The 12954-nt window shown below is 40.9% G+C and overlaps 1 protein-coding gene across 5 annotated transcripts in view; it reads right to left on the reverse strand.

Annotated features, from left to right (window-relative positions):
* Vps13b (vacuolar protein sorting 13 homolog B) overlaps window positions 1-12954 on the reverse strand; it is a 441647-nt gene that overhangs the window by 177353 nt on the left and 251340 nt on the right. For all 5 annotated transcript variants that reach the window (XM_026789767.1, XM_026789768.1, XM_013354110.2 and 2 more), the window contains exon 33: window positions 11853-11996. In XM_026789767.1, the coding sequence (XP_026645568.1) occupies window positions 11853-11996 (144 nt within the window). The remainder of the gene's footprint in view (window positions 1-11852; window positions 11997-12954) is intronic.

Below are 12954 nucleotides of genomic sequence, written 5' to 3' on the forward strand. Positions count from 1 at the left end.
GAAGATCTTGTCCTGCACGGCAGGTGTGACACTCTGAAGTCAGCCTGTCTTTCCAGGAAGATCTTGTCCTGCACGGCAGGTGTGACACTCTGAAGGCAGCCTGTCTTTCCAGGAAGATCTCGTCCTCTCACTGAGTGACGACATTATTCCATCAGTTCTCCTTCTCACTCCGATTCATTTCCATCGCTAGTGACATTTTCATGTTTTTTTTTTTTCATATTTAGAAATAAAGCCTAAAACATAAACAATCACAGTTCAACCTAACATTCTTAGGTATGGGCATAAAGGAAGTACTGGAATCCTGAAGCGTTCAAGAGCAGGTAAAAGGGAACAGGGTGACTGTCTTCAGCCCTAAGATGCTCAACAGACCTAGGCAGGGGGAGTCTCCAGCCCAGCATGGATAACACAGTGAGGGGAGACAAGAATAAAGGTTACTCTGTGTGGTCCCCATACTCATGTAAGTTAGGGAACTACCTCAACATATTCTGAGCAGAGGGAGAGAAAGAAGTAGTACAGGATAAAGGGAAATGAGGAGGAGAGGGAGGGAAGGAGGACAGAAGAAGGGAGGAGGGAGAGATAAGAAAAAAGGGGGGGGGATTGGGAGACCCAGAAACGTTGCTTTGATAGTAGCTATTTTTGCGAATGTCAAGACCTTCCTGAAATTCAGTTTGCACATCTTTACAATTTGGAATCTCTAAGTCAGAGGCGCATTACAAAATGAACAAGGTAAGGTAAAGAAAAGACTTAGAGCACCCTCACGCAAGGTGAGACCAAACAACAGCTGGATGGTATCACAGTCTCGGGCTGTTCAGTCAACAGACAAGGACACGATTGCAGAGTGCCTGGGTCTGGGGTCTTGTTTACTGCAACAGCATTACCAACAACTCGAGTATTTTTTAAAGCTAGGTTTACAAAATAATTCATAAATAATAAATTTCATCCTTTTAAAAAGTAGTGTTGGTCAATTCTGGAGGGACGGAGAGGGAGAGTAGTGAAAAAGCCATCTTGGCAGAGGGAACCACTGTGGGGTTAGGGAGAAATCCGGTGCTAGGGAAACTCCCTGGAATCCACAAGGATGACCCCAGCAGAGACTCCTAGCAATAGTGGAGAGGGTGCCGGAACTGGCCTTCCCCTGTAATCAGATCGATAGCCACCGTGTCATCATAGAACCTTCATCCAGTAACTGATGGGAGTAGATTAAGAGGTCCACAGCCAAGCACTGGGGGCGGGGGGTAAGAGATGGGGGCAATTATGTGAGCAAAGGGGCCAAGATCATGAAGGAAAACCCACAGGAACAGCTGACCTGAGCTAGAGGGAGCTCACTGACTCTGAACTGACAGCTGGGAAACCTGCATAGGACCAAACTAGGGCCTCTGAATGGGGGTGACAGTTGTGTGGCTTGGCCAGTCTGCGGGGCCACTGGCAGTGGGACCAGGGTTTATTCCTAGTGGGGGAGATAACTGTGGTTAGTATAGGGACCACCTAGCTCATACTCCTTTGTGTAAAAACTTAAAAGTACAGAAGGAAGATGACTAAAGTGTAAGCCCTGGTGTTTGTCTTACATAGCTCTATGATCTAGAAGAATTTTAGGTATTTGATATGATACACCTTTGAGAAAGAGGCAAAGGTCTATAAATACGAGAACTGAAATCACAAACAGGGGTAGAAACAAGCATGCACACAATCTGACAATAACTTGCATAGGTATACAAATATTATAACCAGAAATAGGAGCATATTTCCTGTGAAAACAAGATGGAAACTCCTACCAACATAGCACATCTCCTGGTTTTGGGGGTCAACAAATCCTTGAAATACACTGACTGATATACTTCAAAACTTTTTTTATTAGTTGTGTCTCTAAGTTTGCTTTGTTCCTTTCTTATTAGCATTAAGAAAATTTAAGTTTAATATAGCATTAAGTAATTTATTTTGGGTGGTAATTTTGATCCCTCTGTGTTTGTTTAGCATATCATTTATAGTTCAATTTGATCTTTTAATAACTGCCTAACCTGTAGGATTATTTGGTATACCTGCAATATGTATTATATTATAATAAGCAAATAAACCTGTTTTATTTTCTTAGAAAAAAAAAAAAGAAAGAAAACGGCTGCTGGCCTCACATTGTCTCTCATGGCTCTGCTGTCCATCCTTTATGGCAACTGTCTTACGTGACTGCAAGAAAAGCTTCCAGCTGGCTTGGTAGAAATATACAAAGCTAAATCAAGGGCTCCAGTCCATGATTCTCAGCAGCCACTTGGCTATCACTAGAATGATAGCAAATTAGTTATAAACTATTTTCCTTGGGAATTTCTCTTTCCATAAAATACATAAAAATATTTTTTTCAACACAAGAACATGGTTCTAAAAAAAATCACTGGGAAATAGAAAAATACAGATGAAAGAACCAATTATTAAAGTGACAGAAGCGAAGATACCTGAGCATGAACAGGAAGAAGATAAATTATGGTCTAACAGTTGAGTGAGGTCTAGGGTTGGGAGGGCAGAACGGCAGCCCAGTGAGGACACTGGTTTGTTGAGCGTGAAGAGGGAGCAGGCACAAAGGACAGTTTGACAATAACGTGCTGTAAGATGTGATCTTGACATGTTTTTTGTCCACTGGAACTTATAGAGTCTAGATGTAGTAACAGGAGAAAGTCTGGGGAAACAAATGTCACTTTGGGTGTAAAAATATCCATTACTTTAATAGAAAAGGAGCCCACATAATGTACTGGAGATTTTGTGATGGCTGAATGAAATAAAATGAATTCTTTTATACAAGCAAGTCTTTTTCTTAAAAAACAGTAAAGCCATCACACACACAGCGGACCGACTAGCAAGGCATCTGGATGGGGGCAGACGGGAAAATAGAGCTAAGGAAGTGCCTAAGACCAAGTAAGTGGTCAAGTGGGGGAGGAAGGAAGGAAGGATGCTCAATTAGTGTTGTGAGCTGCTCACATCCTTCTCCAGGACACAGGCTGCCTGGTTCAAAGGCCTCCCACAGCACATCTCCAAAGATGTGGTTCTGGTCTCTCTTCCAAAAACATGCTCCACATTGCCTCCCAAGGCTTCACCCCCTCTCAGGCACTGACTGAAAGCGAGCATGTGTTACTCCTTACACCACCTCTGTGAGGAGGCCTAATTAGATGATTACTTGCTATTAAGGAGTAACAATCATTACAAACAAGGCAAATGAGCATAACCCAGGGCATTCAGCCCTCTTCCTCTTTTATTTAGTTTGCTTTGAAAAGTGTGGTCATAGTGTAAGAACAAACAAGATAGATTAATTGTAGCTTTTTGAAACAATATGTAGCAATATGTGGTGCTAACGTTTCAGTTCCTAGCTGGAAGTCCTCTGACATGGCAATAGGAAAATTGAAGGCCACACGCCTACAGACGCCCCCTGTAGGCTGGAATGGGCTGGAGCCGTGAAGGACACCAGCATGCTCTCCATGCTCACAGGGCCCCAGCTTTCTGGTCAGTGTGTCAACAGCATGTCGAGTCTGCCCCCACTCATTGTTAGGTGCCAATGTCTCTGAATTCCCTGGGGTTGTCGACTGTACAGACCTTGTATTTTCCATGAATTACAAAACTCAGCCGTTAGCTCATGGAGCGAGGGGTTTACTCAGTGTGACTCATCCACTCTACACCCTGACACCCAGACACCAGTGTCCTAACAGTGTCCAGTATCCTCCTCACATACTGTAAAGTGCCATCTACGTCTCAGTGCTGTGACTTCCGTCACTACATCGTCACAGTGTCACCAATTACTTCCACTGTGGCAACTCCACAGAGGAGGACAAGGAAGGGAAGATTTGCCCAGAACTCTGTAGAATATGTCTCTCACCATATGTACAAGAACTGTATCAAGAGGTCAGATGATGCCATCAACACCCTCCGCCCCCAGCTTCGCCTCTGTGAATCACCTCCTATCTCCTCCTTTCCCTGCACAGGACAGTGATCAGGAGTCAGAACAGGCTGTGGCCAACGAAAGCTTCAGCAGTCGGGCTTCTTCTCAGAGACCTTCTTATCAAATACTGCCCTCCCCTGAGCTTGTAGCCACATCAGCTGATGACTGCGCCCGGAAGATGATGCATGACGTGGGAGTCCCCTCTGTGTGCAGTGATTACCATTAATGAATAAAGAAATGCTTTGGCCTGCTGATAGGGCAGAACTTAGGTAGTGGGGGAGAACTGGACTGAATGCTGGGAGAAAGAAGGGTGGAGTCTGGAGACGCCATGGAGCCACAACCACCAGAGATAGATGTGCTGAAACTTTGCTGGTAGTCTATGACCTTGTGGTGATGCACAGATTAATGGAGATGGGTTAAACTAAGATGTAAAAGTTAGCCAATAAGAAGCTAGAGCTAATGGGCCAAGCAGTGATCTAATTAATATAGTTTCTGTGTGATTATTTCAGGGCTAAACTAGCTGGGCAGCCGGGAACCAACAAGTGGTCCTTCCCCCAACAGATGTACAACACGGCTACCCTGTAATGCTAGCTTCAAAATCACATGGTACAGAAAAATGTACTTTACCACCAAAAAACCCAGCTGTCTAGCTGGGTGCGGGGGGGGGGGGGGATTCCTGTAACCTCAGCGCTTTGAGAGGCTGAAGTATGGGAGTTACTGTAGGTTTGAGAGTAGCCTGGGCTACATAGTAAAATTAGGTCAACCAGGCCTACTCAGCAGACTCGTCTCAAAATATAAGGCCTATCATCACATTATACAGTAACACCCACTGCTCTGCAGGCTGCCGTTATTTCTAGCATAGGATACGTATGAAATGTTAGGCTGTGTGAGGATGCTTCCTGTATTGTGAAGGATGCAAAGCTGCTTCAAGAAGAATATTTTTACTCTGCTTAGACGGTAACTTCAAAGTCCCTGTGGCTAAGACTGCTGACTATCTGCATGGACTCACCCATGGTCTCCTTATGGCCAAGTATTTATTGGAAAAGAATATGGCGGTAAAATTCTGGCCAGTTGGATATTATAGAAAGGTAACATTTCTGTTCCTTTTTTTGCAGTTGGAGGTGAACACATGCTAAGTTCTGACTGACGGGATGTGAGTACAAATGATGCATACTGCTTCAAAGTTTGTTCTTACACGGATAGCTATGCACATTGCTCCCCAGTCCATTTCTTCTTCCCTTGAATATGCTGACTAGAACCTGATCAATCACACAGACACCTGAGAAATGACAGAAGGAGAGAACACTGGGTTTCTAGATACAGAGCCACCATCCCAGATCTGAAGTGAGGGCATCTTCTGACACGTCAGAGAAACATCTTTGGGGGCTTTGATGACTTTGAATGAACATTACAGCCTTTGCTGAGACCTCAAATCTCAACCATTTTCAAAATATTTGTACCTATTCCTGTTCAAAATGCTAGTGAGTAGCTATATTCTAGTTTGACAGTTCAGTAACATAAATATGTCATAAATTTTATGATTTGTATAAACATTATACATATATACAATATATGAAGTATATATACATATATTATATATATACATATACAAGAAACATACCCATATACAGTATTTCAATACTGATACATAAGGATTCTGCACATTGCTGATAGGGAACTTTTATCAGATTCACAAATTTCAAGTATTCTCCCCCATTATATAAGTTCATTTTGTTAGTAATGTCCTTTGTAGTATACAAATTTAATAGAGAATCTTTTTCTTTTTAAGTGGTTCCATGAGTTTTTGGCATAACATCTAAAAGAGAAGAAGGGGTCTAACTTGAACTCATGAAGTTGTATGCCCAGAGTTCTAAGAGTCTGGTGTTGGCTTTTGATGAGGGACTTCAGCCCTATGAGCTGTGTAAAGACCTTGGCATGGGACTCATTTACTGGAATGATTGTCCTTTTCTGCTACTGACCTGCACGGGTCACTGTCAAAATGCCGCAGCTGCACACTTGAGAGCTGGGCCTGACTCTGCGTTCTACACTGCTGTCTCCACCAGAGTGACACCATTTTCACCATCAAGCCTCTGTCTTAAGCATTTATAAAAAGCAGTATAGGTCTCTAACTCATCCGTCTTTTTAAAGATTTTTGCCTATTGAGTTTTTCCATTTCATTATGAATATTAAAGTTTATTTAGAACTTGTAGTTCTTCTGTTAATTTTTCTATGTATTTTATTCTTCGTGATGTTGCAAAATAGTTTCGTTAATTTCCTTTATAATAACCGATTGCAAGGGCATACAAACAATATCTTGGAAAGCTGATAAATTCTCTTATCAATTCTAAATTTTAGTATACTGTGGTTTTCTACATAGAAGTCCATCTCATCTGCAAGAAGAGGTCCCCTGACTTCCCTCTGCCTAACCCTGAAACCTTTTGTTCTTCTCTTTGCCTTCCCACCATGGCTAGAAGCACAGTTCCATGAGGAACAGAGAAACTAAAGACAGCTTTGCTCTGCTCTAGTTTCTGCCTTTGGCATGAAGGGGTTCTTACAGAAGTCAGTTAACCAAGCAAAAGAAGCCCCTCTTTTTACCCCTCGTTTGTTCAGGACAGCACCCAAGCTTTTGCCAGACACTTTTCACTTTAATGATCTATTTCTTAAAATTCTCTTCATTGGATGTTTCAATTACCAAAATTAAGTCAATCTTGTACTTCTAGGTAAATACTATTTGATCATGGGTATAAAATTCTATTTCTGTTTTGCTAGATTTTATTCTCTAGGATTGTTTCTATACTCACATTCTTCTTCAGAAATAATGGTTCTGTGGTAACTTTTTCTTCCCTCTCCTCTTTCCTTGCTTCTATCTTTCTTCCCTTTTACCCCTCCTCTTCCTCCACTCCTTTCTTGCCTTCCCCATTCTCACACTCTCTTCTACCTCTTCATTCCTGTCTTTCTAGGACAAGTCTCCTTGTGTCCTAGGGTGGCATTTCTTGGAGCCAAGGAACACCATGAACTCCTGATGCTTCTGCCTCCACTTCCACAATCCCAGGATCACTAGCATGCATGCTCCCAGCCGGTGGTCCGCCATTCTCGTTCCTTCTAATACACTTATGTTCTAGTGAACACCACTACAAATGTTCTAGCAAGAGAAAAACATACTGGTTTTCACAAAAGTAACACCTTGACTATATTACCCCATCCATTCAAGTCTTTAAAGTGGTTCCCAAAGATAAACTTCAAAATGTATGTTCCATTCTTTTCTTAAATAGTTTCTCCCCTAGATACACTGATTTCGTTTAGGAAAACAAAACCAAACAAAAACCGAAGAGGGCATAAAGTTGAGATGGATATGTACTAGGGGCCAGGGGAGTTGGACTAAATGTGGTCGTGTGTGCCATGGTGTGCATGTGCAGGCCAGGGATAATCCTGGGTGTTGTTCCATCCCTTCCTCCTCTTTCGAGGTGGAGTTTCTTGTCTGCTGGTGCCTATGAAAGGCCAGAGCCCCCAGAACGTTCCTGTCTGCACTGCCCATCTTGTCACAGGATTGCTGTGATTACAAATGTTTGCCACCACATCCGGCTTTATACAAGTTCTCAGGGTCTGAAATTAGGTTTTCAAACTTGTGTGGCAATCACTTTACTTTAAACTCATTAATGGCAAATTTAATTTCTATGCCTGGATTCTTTGCGTCCCTGACAAACACGCCTTTAATCTCAATAAGGTTGATACACGATGGATGATCAGACAGCAAACTGGTTACAGAGCTTAGTTTAGAAATCCTGGCACAAGTGAGAAACCGAATAGATATTTTCAATGAACTATGATTATATGTACACTAGAAGACACCTGACATGCATTATTTATTTTAGTATTCATGATATTGTCTGATGCAGAGGTGGAGGTGAATATTTACAGAGTAAATGAACAGACTGCTTTTCTCTGTCAATCCCAACTTCTCTATCAAGACAGAAGCATACTCCCTCATGCAGGGCTCACAGCGCCCTGCCTTCCGTGTTCTCAGGATGAACACTACCCTACCTACCCCATTTACTCGAGTTATGCACCACCACACACGTAGGAGCTCCTTTCCCTATTCTTTACCTTCAAGGCCTCTTTAAATCAAATCTGTGATTCCTAGATTACAATATTGGTAACAAATCCTTAACTTAAAACAAAAAGTTTCTACCGCTACATTGGAGAGCAAACTAAAAGCAGTTTATTTCTAAGTTAAAGTAAAAAGAAAAATAAATCCCTGAAGCATCTACTATTTATTAACATATATTAATAAATAATTACTAATATCTAGTATAAAAATCACTATCATCACTTTCTTTCCATATAATCACAGTTCATAGAAAATATCTAATATGCTATAGTCTATCGTATCAATTTTAAAAACATCCAAGGAAACTATCTTAGCCAGTGATGAAAAGACACATTTCAACTTTTACATGCTATTATACTATATTAGTATAACAACTCAAAATACTTAATAGTTTACTAAGGTGGAACAAAGTCATTGGTAAATTCACTAGTTTATATTCATCGAACATTGCTTTCTTGATACCTAGACTTTCTCAAAAAAATCTTTATATCTACTTCAAAAATCAAAGTTTTCTCTTACCTGGTTCTTTTGAGCTAAGGTGCATGAGTCTACAGGACAGACCAAGACTGCTAAGGAGGAAAACTGCTAGGGAACGTGGCTTGAGGTGAGGGACAGGGACAGAGGTAATGTTGTATGGGTTCAAGTATGAAAGTGGATCGCTAAGCATGGTGTTGAGACTCTGGATGCGCAGGATACAGACTGGGGACAATGACCGGAAAACCACAGATGCCTGTGGCTCATGCTCCCTAAACACGGCAGTGATAATGCCCGGGAGCTCTCAATGGCATGGTGGTACAGGAGATTCCACTAGGTCTTACCCTGCACGGTGACTACAGTGGTCACTAGCTGCTGAGAGGGAGACTCAGTATCCTCCATGGGCCAGTTCCCACAGAGGCTGTCCAATCACAGCGGGTAGCTCTGAACATGGAAATATGAGCAAGGCTAAACAGACTCGGTGGGTTTTGGTTGTATATGTGTGTGTGTCTGTCTATTTTTGAATATATACAGAACAATGATAATTAGAGAAGAAAGGTCATGATTTGGGAGGAAGGAAGGAAACAAGAGGAGGGAGAGGAAGGAGCGTAGGAATGATGTAGATGTAGTGTAAGTTCTCAAAACAGTATTTCTAAAAATGAAGTAAATAAATACTGCTAAAATTAATTTCAGGAAATATGAAAAAGAAAAGGAAGATCACATTATCCTACTCCACTGTGCAATGAATATGACGTATGGAATTCTGATAAAGAAACTTCACACCGGCAAAGAGGAATTATAAAGTGTAAACATCGGGATGATGGACGGTACAGTATGTGAGCAGCTAAGACCACAGAGAATCAAGAGGCGGTTGTCTGGTCCTGTATTAGAAATGTAGAGGGAAGTATCAGAAAGAAACAGCTTACTGAGATCAAAGTGGGAAAACATGAGCAGGATGAGGTGGGAGATTCAATAGCACAGAAGTGACTTTGCGATGGCTCATCAAGATGGTCTTAATTACTAAAGTTTAGGATATCTACTCAAGGAAAACAACATGCATTAGAAAAATACATTAAATTAATAGATTTGGTATCTTATATGTATTTTTCATGATTTTATAGATATACTGTTATCTTCCATCTTATTGACTGATGCCCCCCCAAATGTTTTAAAATAACATAGAAATAATCTTTATGGTGAATATTTTTCTATTACTGGAATAAAATAACCTGATGGCAGAATTTTTTGTTTCTGAAATATTTCTTATAATGTCCTATACATCTATACAGTGATAGTGATAACTTTAGGAACATTTACAATAATTATTAGTTTTCTTTTATTATAAGAATGCTCTGGCAGAGGCAGGCGGATCTCTGTGAGTTCGAGACCAACCTGGTCTATAGAGCTAGTTCCAGGACAAGCTCCAAAGCCACAGAGAAACCCTGTCTCGAAAAACCAAAAAAAAAAAAAAAAAAAGCTCTGATTTATTTCTTAAAATATCCACATGCATTCAAATTTTAACTTTGCTTTAAAGCTTTAATACAATGACACTTTAATATTTGCAGTCAGTTTTAGGAACCCTTGAAAGAGAACGTCCTTCCTCCCGGCCCTTACTTCCACAATCACCATTCCATTCCGTCTTTACATGTCCGTGATAACCCGGGGCTACAGAGTACTCCACAACTAGCATTCACTTAGGTTCTCGGGTCCTGGTTCCCTCTCATTTATATAAGGGAAATGCCTTAGTAGTAAGGACAAACGCAGCTTTCTGTTTTCTCCCCAAATAAAGCTCTACTGCTCAGTCTTGACTTCTCCCCAGTGATGAGCTTTCCCTCAACTCTTTAATACTAAACTATTCTTTGTCATCCCTGTCTGGTCTTTCCCTTTCAATTGTGAATGCACAGAACATAAAGCTCGCCCTTTGTAAAGGATCACAGAGCCTCTGCTTTCAAAATGACCACAAGAAGAACAAGGAGCTATAGGCATCTTAAAAGCCGCCACCATGCCTTCTACCTAATGGGTATAAGGAATGACTCAAGTTATTGTCACAGCCATTATGAATCAGAAGTGTCTCTGTATCTGTTGAGACCTGACCTACCAACACAAGTATGTAGATGACATGTAACAGTGTTGTGAAGTTGTATGAATTCCCAAAACAAATCCACAATCTGAGTTACATTTCTTTGATATGAGAGTCAATAACAACAAATAAACAGGCAGAATTAGCATGGAAATATAAAATTCTCTTCTCCATCATCAGTTGCTTCATAAACATACTGAAAATGCATGGAGAATATTTTAAATTTGTTCATTTTCATGTCAAACAATTATATTTTTATGGACTTTCTTATATGCTAGGGAAACATTTTGGGGACTACATAGATGTATAGTCATTTTAAAACCATTACTTGAATTAACACGTTATGAGAGGTAAAGGGTGATCAGGTTGGAGAAAGTCCATTTACAAACATTTTAAGCTTTATCATACTTAACTTTGTTATTTATTTATTTATTTAGACCACGGGGAGAATGACACAGCTTCTGGCAGATAGGAAGGCTTGAAAGGCTGCAATTGGACTCTGAGGTGCCTCATTTCCTAACTCTGGGCCTATTTCAGGCATGTGGTCATTCTGCCCTCACCTATGTGATGGGCAGAAGGACCACATTTCCCTGTGAAGACCTGTGCCTGCCTAAGCACAAGGCCACAGTGCCTGTCCTCCATTTAGCAGGAACACTTAAGGTGCATTCTGAATCACCCGCTAGAAGAAGAGCTACTGCTCTCACATGCCACGGCTCAGGCTTGAGTCTCTGGGAAGACCAGTTCCCATAGAGATCCGACTGAAGTATGGAAACAGAAGCAAAGATCTGGGGTCATCTAACAAGGTACACCCCAGCTATTCTGTGAGCATTTTTACTCTATGGAAGGCAATTGTAGGCTTTCAGGGAATCAACACAAGAAAACTGAAATTTTAAGCAGGCATTCAACCTATAATCACGGCCATCCACTACCAAGCATACAACATGTACGCTTTTGATGTTATTTCTTGGAGATATTCCTATAGAACGCTCACAAAGCTCACATAACGAGGTCCTCCCAGAATACAGCTGAGTATGTAAAAAATCGCACCAGGCTCTCACATCCTAATAAGAGATTTTCCAAGGTTGGTCCACAATGATTTGTTGAAGTTGCAGGACAAGAGGAAAAGGAACTACTCAAATTAAAAAAATACATAAAACATTGATCTAAAATGATCTATGACCATATTGTGAAAAAAGTTAAGAGGTTAGTTAACAGAAAGCAGTTGGCTAATTAAGTTTTCCTTTGTAACATTGGCAGAATCAACACCAGGTAACAGTTACCTCTGTGGCCTTGTTGGATGGCTCCAATCCAGTCATATTTGTTACTATTAACTGATGTAAGAGTTGAACTTGAGTCACACTTAGGAAGAAGTCCAGGTTTGTGGTTATGTTCACTTCCAAGGAATGGCCACAAACTAAAATCTCCTAAAGAAGGGGAAGACAGGTTCAAAAGAAATTTTTTTAAATGATAGTCCTCAGATACTTTATTCTTGTTATTGAATGCATACCACTTTCTAACTCTCTAGGGACTCAAGTACACATACTTGTTAATGAGAAAAGCAAAACTAACAAGCATAGCCACTAGCATATCTTAAAGGATCAATTTAACAAGTACTTAGAAGGGTGTGCTCTCTGTTGGGTTGCTTGCTATACATGTAAGTCAAGAAGCAAAAGGAATTTCTCCATCTTTTCATACTCATTTGTTTCCCCCACACTCTGAACCACTGTCATTGCTTTACATGTAGTTAACGGTGTGATTTTGCAGTAGGATCTTGTTCACCAATTCAAGTGTATGGACAGCTCCTGAGAACCTTTTCCACATCCACCTCCACAGCAGACCTGGGCACAGCTGCCAACCTGCTCTGGAGTGACAGTGAAAACAGCTGGAGACTCCGCAGTGTGAACACTGACTTCTCTCTTGACACTGCTAAACCTTGGCAGCACTGGGCAGATGGCCGCTGCCTAACTGGTGCTGTTTTCATAACCACATCACTGGAACATTAGAAGCCACCCAGAGGAGGCAAACAAAACAAAGCAACCCAGAAGCGCCAGAAGTTCATAAGCACAAGCCCTGCCTCTTGTCATGGGGCATACGTGGACAATGTCCAAATGTCTGCAAACGTCCAGCAGATCTCCTTGTTAGTGTCATACAAAGAATAGACCTAAGGACACCATGGCTGGGGTAAAAACACAGCAGACAGTTTAGAGCTGCTTTTAATAAAGGATAAAGAACATGTCTGGCATGATAATCTTTTTTTTTGTTGTTGTTAAATAAGCTTTCTTCACAAATGCGCTGTGTTTGTTTATTATACTTGAATTCTTATTTTATTTCTCAAGACATATTGAAAAAGGACAATGATTAGGAGTACTTTTAAAAAATTGT

The sequence above is a fragment of the Microtus ochrogaster genome, unplaced genomic scaffold, assembly GCF_000317375.1.
Source record: "Microtus ochrogaster isolate Prairie Vole_2 unplaced genomic scaffold, MicOch1.0 UNK29, whole genome shotgun sequence".
Classification (NCBI taxonomy): Eukaryota; Metazoa; Chordata; class Mammalia; order Rodentia; family Cricetidae; genus Microtus; species Microtus ochrogaster.